The 12,711-nt window shown below is 36.3% G+C and overlaps 1 protein-coding gene across 1 annotated transcript; it reads right to left on the bottom strand.

Annotated features, from left to right (window-relative positions):
- Window positions 1–551: 551 nt before the first annotated feature.
- LOC145678615 (uncharacterized) lies at window positions 552–11,562 on the bottom strand. The gene is made up of 4 exons (XM_081748968.1): window positions 11,306–11,562; window positions 4,755–4,926; window positions 2,978–3,074; window positions 552–697 (listed from the first exon to the last, which is right to left on the bottom strand). The coding sequence occupies exons 1-4, from the start codon at window positions 11,435–11,437 to the stop codon at window positions 652–654; spliced, it is 447 nt and encodes a 148-aa protein (XP_081605094.1). The 5' UTR covers window positions 11,438–11,562; the 3' UTR covers window positions 552–651.
- Between the last annotated feature and the right edge of the window lie 1,149 nt (window positions 11,563–12,711).

The raw sequence follows: 12,711 nt of genomic DNA, 5'->3' as shown, positions 1-12,711 counted from the left end.
TTTCTAATTGAGAATGGGCAGCAAAACTGTAGTTGAAAAAAGGTCAAGTACCAAAACCAGCTGTTAAGACTTAAAGGGAAATGGGGACCAATAAGCCAAATATGACTTAAAACTAAGCATTTTCTGGCCTAAAATGACCCGAAATTAACATATATTATGGTGTTCCTCTTACCTTCGGGCACTTGGGAAAAAACTATCTTTAACTTCCGACCCCTATATATGATACTGAAAATATTAAGAAAGAAAAAACTCATACTTGTCTGAATAATTAGGTTCTGAACTTATAAACAGTTGTGGTTTGCATATATATTTTTTTCTTTTAATACAGTGCTTGGTTTGTCAACATAGCTTTTACATAGTATGATTTCATCAAAAGCCATCATGGAGCTATTTCAGATTTAAAATATATGCTTGATAAAGCAAAGTGGCCTCAACTCAATCACAAGTGAAACTAGATTTTAAACAAAATCCAAGTGCAAAAATGTTTATATATTCTATTAACCGTAACTTGGTGCAACTCCGCTGTAATTTTATGGAAATAGTAGGTATTACAACATTGATAACAACTGATTATATATATATCTATACATTTATTTCTTATTAAATATAAAAAGTAATCTACAAGATGGTTGTAGTTTTTTTTTCTTTCTTTTAATTTACTTTCTCCGATAAATCCTTGGCCTCAGTCCTCTGCATCCTGTAAAGAGAAGTTTTAAAAGTAATACAGTAAGTGCAGACACTAAATCAATCTATTTAAACTAAATCACAGTCATATTCTTAGCATAGTTTGAGATTAAGAATTTAAATATGGTCCATCCAAATTATACATGCCATACCATTTTCTCCAGAAACAAAGCTAAAGACTACTATTTAAGCTCAATAAATCACCACCATCAGCATCTCTGAAATAAGATTTCTTAGGGTATTGAATCAATTCCAGTAAGAGTATTTAAATTAGCAATTTGAAAACGAGGCTGGCTTTTTATCGACAGGTGGCAATCCTGTGCAAACGTGTGTTGAAAACACTGGTAGAACATCTCATGAGTAAATGGTACTAAATGCACTGACCTTGAATGACATTGACAAGTGTGGGTTTAAGTACACGTAAAACTGAGTTATTACAACAGGAGTAAATGTATGAGCATGCTTGTTCACCCCGTGCTCATTCGTACGGACAGTGAAGGATGAGAATAAACTCAAGACTGGATGCAGTAAGAACTATGAGAAGTGAATTTGGTAGAGAAATTGAGGTGAATGTTCACGGATGATCGAAACACTACACTTCGAATGCCTTCTGAAAAGTTCAAAATGAAGACGAAAGCTGTGAGGCAACGCATAACGAAGAAAAATCTAGCACAAATGGAAGTTTTATGTTACCTAAGCTACGGGAAGTGGGTTGAAAGTAAGAAACAATATTCAGAGAAGCAAGCAAGATGAAAAAGATTTATTTTTGTGGCATGAACAACCAATAAAAACGTTGCCTTTTCCATATTATCAATTGTATATAACTGGCTGATCTCTACCACGTTATGCAAGATAGGCAGAAGTATATACAGTAGTGCACTCTGTATTCCTCTCTGCGAGCGGCCGAGGATGGTTTAGAGTATGAAATGCAAATAAGTTACGTACCTGCCCTTGAAATTATATTCATTTTCATACAAATTAAACGTTATAGGGGTTCAGATCCGACGGACTTCCTGTCAGTGCGCCCCTGACTTATATGACTCACAGTGAAACAAATTTATAAATCTTATTGCTATCAAGTACAATGGCATTATTAATAAATTTTTTTAGATATTCATATTTCAAGTCATGTTACTAGATACTGAGACACTGGAAGACTAAGTACTGCTTAAAATTTAACCCAAAATATGCAAAAACACAGTGGCAAATTTGTGTAAGAAAAAAAGATCCTATATCCTAGATAAGCGATCGGCAAAATCCATATTCTCTGTCTGCGTGCCTGTAAATCGAATAGTGCAATGACGGGACATCGGATTATCCTCCTTCCTAACTCAGCGTTGCAATCCTGACGTAAAGGTTTCTTCTTTTTTTCAACTAATATAATGTACATTTTGAATTTAAACAATACTAGTAAGATTCTTAAGAAACATTTCTTTTACTATCAATGAGTCAATTTCTTTTTATCATCAGGTGGTACAGTGTTCCACATAAATATCGCAACTCTATAGTAGTACAATACTTTAATTTATGCATTTGAAATCAATATTTCGCTGGTTACCTGCCTATCAGGCGTTAGTTTAAGGTTAGATTGATTATGCAGCAACCTGCAGAACATTGATTTCAAATGTATTGCATAAGATAAAATCTTAAAACTGTAGTCGAGTTGCGATATTTATATTGAACACTGTACAAGACGAAAAAAAAAATGAAATGTTCCTCTCTTTTCCGTCGATATTAACCTTTAAAAAAAAAAGAAAAAGTTTGTTTGTGTCATATAAGTCTACAAATTTCTAATAGTTTGTAAAATACATAATCGTTCTCGCAGAATAAGAAAAAAGTCTTAAAGATCATGAAATCTCAAACACCCTCGAATCGCCCAGTTTTGTTCTAGTGTCCCCTTTGAAAATGAGAACGCCGCTGGAGAGCGTTAATATACACGTTGAGAATAGGTGCGTATAAATTATAGAGAATAAAGTTGAAAGAATGACTGCGTCAAAGGTTTTTTTTCTGCTTATAAATTACCTACGAGAGCAAACACATTTTATACTCCGTTAGCTACTCGCACATATTTCAAGGTAAAAGCACAGTTCCGCACCTCCTTGCCCGCTAGGTCCCAAGTATGCAAAAATGTCCGCCCTGTTGCCGACTTCTGATGTAGATTATAGTGACAATTTAAAGCTTGGAGACCACTTGTTAACCATTCTTATTTTGAAAACTGCTGCAAAATTGCATGTAAATATTAAAATAAAGGCTTACGAATACATGAAAACCAAACATCAGAGGTGATACGTACCTTCGTGACCTCCTTGTTTTGGCGTGGTGCAGCCAATCACTTATCGCTTCCCTGATTTGCTCCTCCGAACACTCAGGATATAATTTCTTTGCAGATGCTAGAAAAAAATGTACATATGACTATGTTGATATATATGAAATTATACATTCATTAGTAAACTTAAATCCTAAAATAAGAACATCAAAAGTGAGAAAGAGAAACCCTAACAACAATTTTGGTATGCAATCCTTTTCCGTCTGAATGATACCTTGGTAATGAGATATTTGCTGTATTTACGAGAGTATAATACTTCACGCAATTTTTATACGGAACAGATAAAGAAAAACTATTTTGCATACAGCATACAGAGAAGTTTATGCTCCGATTTTCCCCCCCTCCCACTGCCTCTCTGTATTGAAGATTACTGAAATTGTCATTCCCAGCAGTGAGTCACTCACCACACCAATGACTCCCCTCTCAATCTAATTGACATTTTTATCATTTGCAGCAATTGTCAGTGACTTTTTAAGTAAATAAAAAAGTGCAGTCATTACAAAGCATATACGACGTATGATATTTTCGTCTTACAAGTTTAAATAATGTGGGGAGAGGATTGGAAATATTTTGTGTGATCTGGAATTGAACCAACGGCCATGTTTCACATGCCTTTCAAAATTATTGTTTATAATGAGAATCATTGTTTTAAGGTAATAAAATTTGGAACAATTCAGCGGTATAATTGAGTAAATATAGTAGAATTTTATGGCTTCTACTAACGCCAGAAAAAGAACCTATCAAATTAAAAATTCCTCACTTATTGAAATAATTAAACATAACTGTACTCATCTCACTTTTCTTCTGTTTGTTTTGTTTTTGGTGGGGTCTGTGTTACTACAAACACTCAACTTACATTCTATTGCAAAACAGTATATTTTATATCAAAGAACAATTTGTTACTCAAAAAGAAACAATATACAGGGTGCTTCAGGAGGAAAGGTCAATAATTTGAGAGGCGGTCAGATTTGTCGACTACAACAATCAAGTTTACATAAACATATACGTTTTAAACCTTTGTTTCAGATATATCACTACATGAAGTTTAATGCATGGTGACAAGGGTACACTGCAATTATGTTGAAATGCGTACTGTGATACTATAAGACACGAGAATGGTAACTAATGTAAAGAGGACTGAGGAGGATACTACAGGATTAACACTACTCATAATTGGCACCAATGGTCCGCGGAAAACCAACATGCTTCATGCGAACAGTTACCAGATGGAACTTTCGTGTTGACAGTGCACCATACCTTCATCTTTTGCAAAATACTTTCCCTCCGTATTTGGAGGATAGTATTCTTTCTACGCATCATGTGATACCAAATGGACGGTGAACCGTTTTCACTCGACTATCACCCAGTGCCTTCACGCAAAATACTAGTCGTTGGATTGGATGTTTTGGGCTAGTCTAATGGCCACCTAGGCACCTGTTCTAACACCCTTGGGCTACTGTATGGGTGGTTGAAAGAAAAGGTGTACAGTGTTGGTAAATAACAGCGGGAACATAAAATTAATGAAACTGTTTCAACGTAACTCCAATGTACACATTTCCTTGTCCACATGTACCAAATTCATATAGTAATATCCCTGAAACAAAGTTTATATGGACTTCTTGTTCTGGACATGCTTGAGCACAACCTAATTATTGCCCTTTCCCAATAAACACCCTATAAACTATCAAGCATTGAAGACAATGCGATCACGATTAAAAAAAAAAAATGCACAAAAAAATCTTACCAACAATAAACTTGTAGGTTTGTGTCTCCACAAACGACAGCTTCCTCACACAATTTATTCCCGACTTTCCTGTGAGGCTATACAGCTCAGCAACTTCATCCACCACGACACGACGAAGAATATTCTGTGCTAGTTGTTTTGGAGTTTTTCCACCACTCGCCAACATTTGAAACTGAAAGTAACATTGTATCGATTGTGCTGTGTTAATACAGCGAAAAAATTTCATGCATATAAATAATATTTTTCAATATTTAGTTAATGTTAGAGCAAATAATCACCATAAATTATTTCTTGTGATTAAGTTATCTGCCAAGGTTACATATCTTTTATATGATGTGAAATGTGGTGGCAAAAATAAATCAGCAAATCTGATGAAAACTAGGATCCAATTTGGATAGATTAATACATCTTACTTTTAAACAATCAATGTTATTGGTAGTTTTTTTTTTTTTTTTCAATGTTACTTTCGTTTGTTTGCTGAAGAAACCAACCTAGGAAATGCATTACATTTTTTGCCAACTCCACTGTTTTTACTTCATAGAGCATGTGGAGGAATGTAGTACTATCCGAGTTCCCATGATCGCTAAAGAAGATAATTCTTTAATGTGTGACTTTTTGAATGTGTCTTAATTCTGCAAATTTGATAAAATTATACATATACATAGTCAATATACACATACATTCTTAGTTGTTGAAAACTTTTTACACAATTTAACTTATAGAAAAAAACATGCATACGGATGAAACGTATTTAATAACTTCAAAATGTCAACTCTTACGACAATTTAGTATTCAGCACCAATGTTGTAAATGTCAAGTTTTTGTCTTACACATGAATATAGAAGCGAACAGTCAATATAAAAGTGAGCAGAAAGTGAAGTTTAATTTCAGAGCACAATAAGATAAATAACAGACACTCAATATTCTATTATTACAATGAAATAGTGAGAGTAGCAATATAAAAAGTATCATACAAACATCCCTTTCAAATTAATACAATTGCCATGACTTCAGAAAAATATGTATTTCGTAAATTCACAACCTTACTCATGCAAAGCGACGATTTTTTTTTTTTTTTTTAATTTAATAAGTTAGAACACTGAAATAGAAGATTGACGGACTGTGCCATCAGTACTACTTTTAGTTGTTTATATTCACAATGAGGAGTATTAATGGTGCTATCTAGTAGGAAAAAAAAAATAACAATGGTAAATCTCATACAGGATGTACGCGAATCTGAACCTATAAAGTGGAGATAATCTATGTATCTCCGGAAAACTTAGGTCAAAGTTAGATCAAATTCAGTCACCAAAAATCGGGAGCATTCTGCTAGGGAGCGCTACATAACTAATTTCTGTGAAAACAATTTATTTTCTGAAATGTTATAAAGTCTATAAATGTCTACTCACGTAATATTGTCTTGGTTGCTCATTATAGGTAACTATTTCAGACTCCTGGATTTTTCACCTTTGTGCTCTAGAAAAGATACAACAGAGCTTCTAACAACATTGAGGATTTTCATAGACTTTCAATGGAAATCTTTAAGTTCCAGAAAGTTCTCGTCAGGACGTTTTCCGTGACCTTTTCAGGACGTTTTTACGAAACACTTTTATTTCCAGGGTTTCCAGGACGCGTGTGGACCTTGCATATTATGTACAGCAATATTGGAAGACGTTGGGATATGTTGGTGAATACCAACACACCTTAATGCCGAAACAATACTGCTGCACACACTGCTGAAAGAAAATGCTAACACAGCTTGCGTTACAAGAGTCTGGAGCACGGTAAGGTTCCTCAGCTAAGCTTCATTGAGGAAGAATAAGCACATAGGAAACAGAAAAAAAATGAACAGAGGAGGATAGTAAAGAGCAATTTTTTTAAAAAAAAGTAATAGTGAGGATTAGTGACTTGTCCCTTAAAAAATGCTATGACTTATTTAGCATATTGCTAATATGTAGCAACTTAAATCGTCACTGGAACTGTCTTTGGCTTGTATTTTTAATAATGCAATCACTAAAAATATAGGAAATATAGGAGAAGATTAAAATATAGGACAAATATACACACATTTCCAAACAAATAAGAAAAAATAGGAAAAAGAGGACAGCTGGGAGCCCTGCATAACATCACTTAGGAACTAGGGTGTGCCTTATTCAAATATCCATGTTTCAGAATCGTGCGGCATTTGCGCATTAAAGCTTAGAGAGGCATTTCGGAAATGCTCCGGAAATTTGAAGTACTAATCAACTGCCTCTACAGAAATTGATGCGCAAATGCCGCACGATTCTGAAACGTGGATATTTGGATAGGACACATACTAGTTCCTATGTGACGCTTTGACCCGACCACGATTGGTCCCATAGTACTGGAGCCATGGATCCTTAAAGTTAATTTTCTCACGTTTTCGGTAGTGTAACACCTAACAGTTGTACAACGTATTTAGCGCCATACTAATATATATAAATTAACTGGCCCGTGTGGACAAATAATAAATATCTCATGGCGTTTGTCGTATACATAATTAAAAACTTCCTATTAGTTTCCAAAAATAGCGGAAAAATTATAGTATGTAGATACGACCTAGTTTCCCACATTTAAGAAAATGAAAGTATTATGAAAGAAAACACTTCAATTTTTACCATATCTTTCTTACATATTACTACACAGTTATTTCGCGTCAAATCACATTTGTAATATGCTCAAATTTAAATTTTGTGTGTTCTCAAAACAAGTTTTAAAGTCAAATCTAGCACACACAATCCATTTACATTATTGTGGACAATTTAGTTTCAATTCACTATTTGGGAGGCGCGGTGGCTCAGTGGTAGAGCGTTCACCTCTGGTGCTTGGGGTCCCGGGTTCGATCCCAGCCCCCGCCAAGTGAGCTTTGTGGTGGACAAACACCGTGCTCGTGGGTTTTCTCGGGGTACTCCCGTTTTCTCCCACTTTCTTCATTCCACCATTTTACTCATCTCTCATTATCACCGTCTCCTTTAGCCTAACCGGCATAACCGTGGGACGTAAAACTCAAAGATTTCATTTCATTTTTTCAATTCACTATTTACAAAGATTCATAAGTGACTATGAAAAATTTAATAGCAGTGAAGGAAAAAATATCCTAACTAGATAACACTCATAAATCATTCAAACTCAGCTCTTTTTTGATAAGATTGTGCTTTTTCTCGTACTACTTTATTTTTTGTAAGAATCTACATAACGGGTTAAAGACATGACTGAACAGAGCTTTGATTTTTTTGTGAAGTGCAAATTTCGTGCATTATTACAGAGAGAGAGAGAGAGAGAGAGAGAGAGAGAGAGAGAGAGAGAGAGAGAGAAAATGACAATAGCATAACAGACAACAGGGCGCAAAATTTCAAAGTCAGACTCACTCGCCAATACAAAAATGATGGTCGCCAGTATCTCTCACGTACAAATTATGAGAGGTCCCCCTCCCATGGTCCTTGGTTTGACAAAGAGATTGCATTCGGGCATAAAATTTGAAACCAAGTTATCTATTCTAGGCACTGGGCTATCCCCCAGCTGTTCTAGCTTCAAAGACATCCAAGAGAAATTGTCCATTTGGACACGAAACCGGGGTTAACTGGTCACAAATGTGATTGCCGACTCACTCACGAAGGACTCTTGATAAAAATACGTTGTACTGATCTTTACATAAGCTTGCTTGTTAATAGCTATAATTGTCAAGAGTAGGGATGGCCAGAACCGGTTCCTGTTGGAACAGTTTTTCGGGTCTGAACGGATCCGGTTCTAGAAGATCCGGTTCAACAACCGGTTTTTCGGATCCAGGTCCGGAACCGGTTCTTCGGATCCAGGTCTGTAACCGGTTCTGGAACTGGGTCTTCGGATCCAGGTCTGGAACCGAAACTTTGTGACGATCCCTACACTAAACACGAGCTGCTGGAAGGCTGTGAACAGTGTGCTAGATGAAATGGTGGAAGCGACAGGCAGGCACCCAGGTGGCGGCCGCTTGTCTCATTTAGCTAAATTAACTGGGTAACTGGCAAACTTAATGGTTAAACAGGCAAATTGGCCAACTCATTTGGCTAAACACTCACTGGCGGACCAAAATAAAAACAAAAAACACTGGTGGACCAAAATAAAAACAAAAAAAAAACTGGTGGACCAAAATTGTTTTCTGGGGGCACAAGAGAGTTTGGGCGGGGAGAGCACAAGCGCATGGTCCTCTTTGCAGTGTTTTGAAGGTGAAATTTGTGGCTCCTTTACGGGTCTTTGGGGGCTTTCGGATCCAAGTCTGAAACCGGTTCCTAAGAACCGGTTCTGGAACCGGAACTTTGTGGCCATCCCTAGTCAAGAGTCATTTCAGAAGGACTAAAAGACAAACAGTTACACAAGTAAAAACATTATACAGAATTATATATATAAATCGGGAAACTCCATTGGGAAAATCCTGTTATTTAAATGTATTTGTGTGTAAAATTTGAAGGTCAACATATCATAATCACTAGGCTAAAACTGAGGTATTAAATTAAAAATTGGGTATGTAGATATTCAATAAAATTAAAACAAAGTGAAATCCAAGCTGATGTTGGAAGCTACGTAGGCAGTTGATAAATTTTGCCAATTTCTATCAATATGTTTAAGCAGCCTTGGCTTCTTTATAAAACAAGTAGAAATATATAACTTGGTTTCATTTCGTATGTTTAGGCTTAAATTCCTTATGAAATACCAACGTTATCACGGAGAAGACTTTCGCTTAAAGAGACACCTCGAATTGCTACTTGCTTTACACCTGAAAGATGGACCGAGAATTGAACACGGGACCCCTCGATTAAAAGGTGAAAAGTAGATAAACGTAATGCGGATGGTTTGATATGTGGAAACGTCACCATAAAGTTCACACGATTTAAACATTTTTCTTTTTTTTTTTCTTTCTTGTTTAAACCATTTTTTTTTTCTGAAAAACCAGCTGGTTTAAACCAACCCTGCCTCGCAGAGTTATCTTTTGTGAAGTAAGTCACAGTGGAGATGTTACATGTGAGACCTACAGTAAAGAGTTGCCCTTAAGCTATATCCTGAATCAATTCGATCTATATTCAGATATCCTTTTTAAATATTGCATGTTGCAGTAAGGTCTTCAAAAAAATGCTTGTATGGGTTCACTCGAGCAGGCGGTTCTACCGAAAACAAAATTTATAGGTAAAATACGATGTGAAACACTTTTCGTAAAAGAAGCAGAGTGTAAATATAAGTAATTTCTGTCAGTGGATATCATATTGAAATACATTTTCAATGGTAGTGAACGTATTCTACATGTAACTATTTACTGAAGCGGAAGAATACAAGAATGCGAAGAAGGTGAAAATAAACTGCGGGAAAGTTCCGTTCGTGTTAGCAATGGACGACTGCGATAGATATAATGTAAGCATACGATTAGAGAGCGTCGATACGTGTGATAAAGAGCGTCGTATTATAGTTTTTCAAGCGTCATGGTAAGTGTAGAAAAGTAAAAATTCAGAGCATACGAATTTCTCCTCGCAGCAGACCATTTGTACGCGGGAAAGCAGTGAAGCCATTTTGAAATTAAGAATTACTACTATTATATAAGTGCTTTTGAAGGTAAAAATTATTGCAGATATTTAATGTATGTTTTCACTATCCTCGTTTATGCGTATGCCCTTGTTGCTGACCCGCCTGCTCCCTACGAACGCACCCCTTTGATCCGCTCGGGCCTCCTGCTGCGCTCCTGCCCTGATTCGGTTAGATAGCATTCGTGCTTTTTAGTGGCCACCTAGACAAGTTGGTTCGTGGTTTATGCATTAGCTCCTCATTTAGTGCATGTTCTGCAAAAAGAAACCGGAAAATGCAATAAATGCGTGTAAATTTCATAGAACCGTTTGCTCGAGTAATGCCTTTATACCTTTCTTAAAAGATGGCTCAAGAAAAATACATGCATACGATCAGGTTCTATTTTAACGGCAAGGTTCTTGATTACTGGTCCCTTCCCATTGAGCAGTAATAAAGACAGAAAACAACGTGCCCTGCGGGGTTCTAACCCGCCTTCACTCGCTAACGCTCGCTCGGCAATACTGTATAAGTTAAATGCATAAACTTAGTACAGAAAGAAACCTACCCAGCTACTAATCTATATGGGGGACCAGTAATCTAGAACCTTCCCTATTTTAACTATTACCCCTAATTCCCATTCTGGATTTGGTAATGATACTAGCATACCTTGATTTGATTGTAAATTATCTCGGAGGTTCTGCCGTTGGAACACTACCTCCTTTCAAATGTAGGGTTATGTATGCATAATTTATTTCATGTTAAAAGGACTACGTAATAATGACTCTTGCAGATCTTTCTTTAAAGAGATGCAAATCATGACAGTGCCTTCAATGTATATCTATAGCTTCAATGTCCCCTCCAAAAACATAAAATGTCAACTAATAAATACTGCTTGAGAAGAACAGGATGCATGTGTATACGGCAACATTAACACCAGTTTTATTATTTAAACGGGTGCTTTATTAAATTTTACAAATTACAGTAAAATTAAGTTCATCACTCACCTGATTATAATATAATGTTGAATTCTTCGCCTTCAACAACATTGGACAAACACCACCACACCACAGCTCGTACCCGACCACACAAATAAGCGCGCCGTGCACGGCTAATACACAGCTCCAACCAGTGCGCATGCGTGATTCGAAATAAAAATTAAATTAATAACGAATAGAGAAAAATAATATTTTACTTCCAAACAATAATAATCTTATTAAGATTATTATATTTACATATCTTTTTGTATGTATATAATCAGACACATGTCTATTCGGTTCTCACGTCATTTATTACATCAAAGCGAACACTGCACATTTTTTATGCTACTGAGAGAGCCTATTTATAGCGTGTCGATTTAGCTGATTGAATATTTATTCCAATGTACTTAAGCCTTCGAAAAATGCAGGTTACATTATATTGTTTATTTAGAATGAGTAATATAATAATTTTTAAAAAATTGAACTTTCAATTAAAAATACTATAGCCATATTTAATGTAAATATTAGCAGAATGAAACTAAATACACTTGCACGGTATTACGAATGTGTCATACACATGTGCAGTAGCTGTGCAAATGCACATGTGCACACAACGGCTTAAGCACGGGTTATATAAATGTGTACTGCATCCACGCAAATGCACATGTGTACATAACGGCTTAAGCACAGGTTATATAAATGTGTGCTTCATCCATGCTAATGCACATGTGCACATGCACTTCTTAATCACGGGTTATGTGCGTGTGCATCATCCACACAACTGCATATGTGCACATAACGGCTTAAGCACCAGATATACAAATCTGAGCTTCATCCATGATAATGCACATGTGCACGTGCACTTCTTAATCACGGGTTATGTACGTGTGCCTCATCTATGCAAATGCACATGTGCATATAACGGCTTAATGACGGGTTATATAAATGCGTTTTTCATCCATGCTAGTGCACATGTGCACGTGCACTTCTTAACCACTGGTTATGTACGTGTGCCTATTCTACGGAAATGCACATATGCACGAAACGGCTTAAGCACGGGTTATATAAATGTGTGCTTCATCCATGCAAGTGAACATGTGCACATACATGACTTAGTCACATGTTATGTGCGTGCGCTTCATCTACGCAAATGCACATGTGCATATCACGGCTTATGCACGGGTTATATAAATGTGTGTTTCATCCATGGTAATGCACATGTGCACATGCACTTCTCAATCACGGGTTATGTACGTGTGCATCATCCACACAATGCATATGTGCATATAACGGCTTAAGCACGTGATATACAAATCTGTGCTTCATCCATGATAATGCACATGTGCACGTGCACTTCTTAATCACGGGTTATGTACGTATGCCTCATCTACACAAATGCACATGTGCATATAACGGCTTAATGACGGGTTATA

Source organism: Thermobia domestica, chromosome 2 (genome assembly GCF_964235325.1).
Source record: "Thermobia domestica chromosome 2, izTheDome1.hap1.1, whole genome shotgun sequence".
Lineage (NCBI taxonomy): Eukaryota > Metazoa > Arthropoda > Insecta > Zygentoma > Lepismatidae > Thermobia > Thermobia domestica.
Note: the sequence above shows the minus strand (reverse complement) of the source record. Positions and strands in the feature narration are given on the sequence as shown.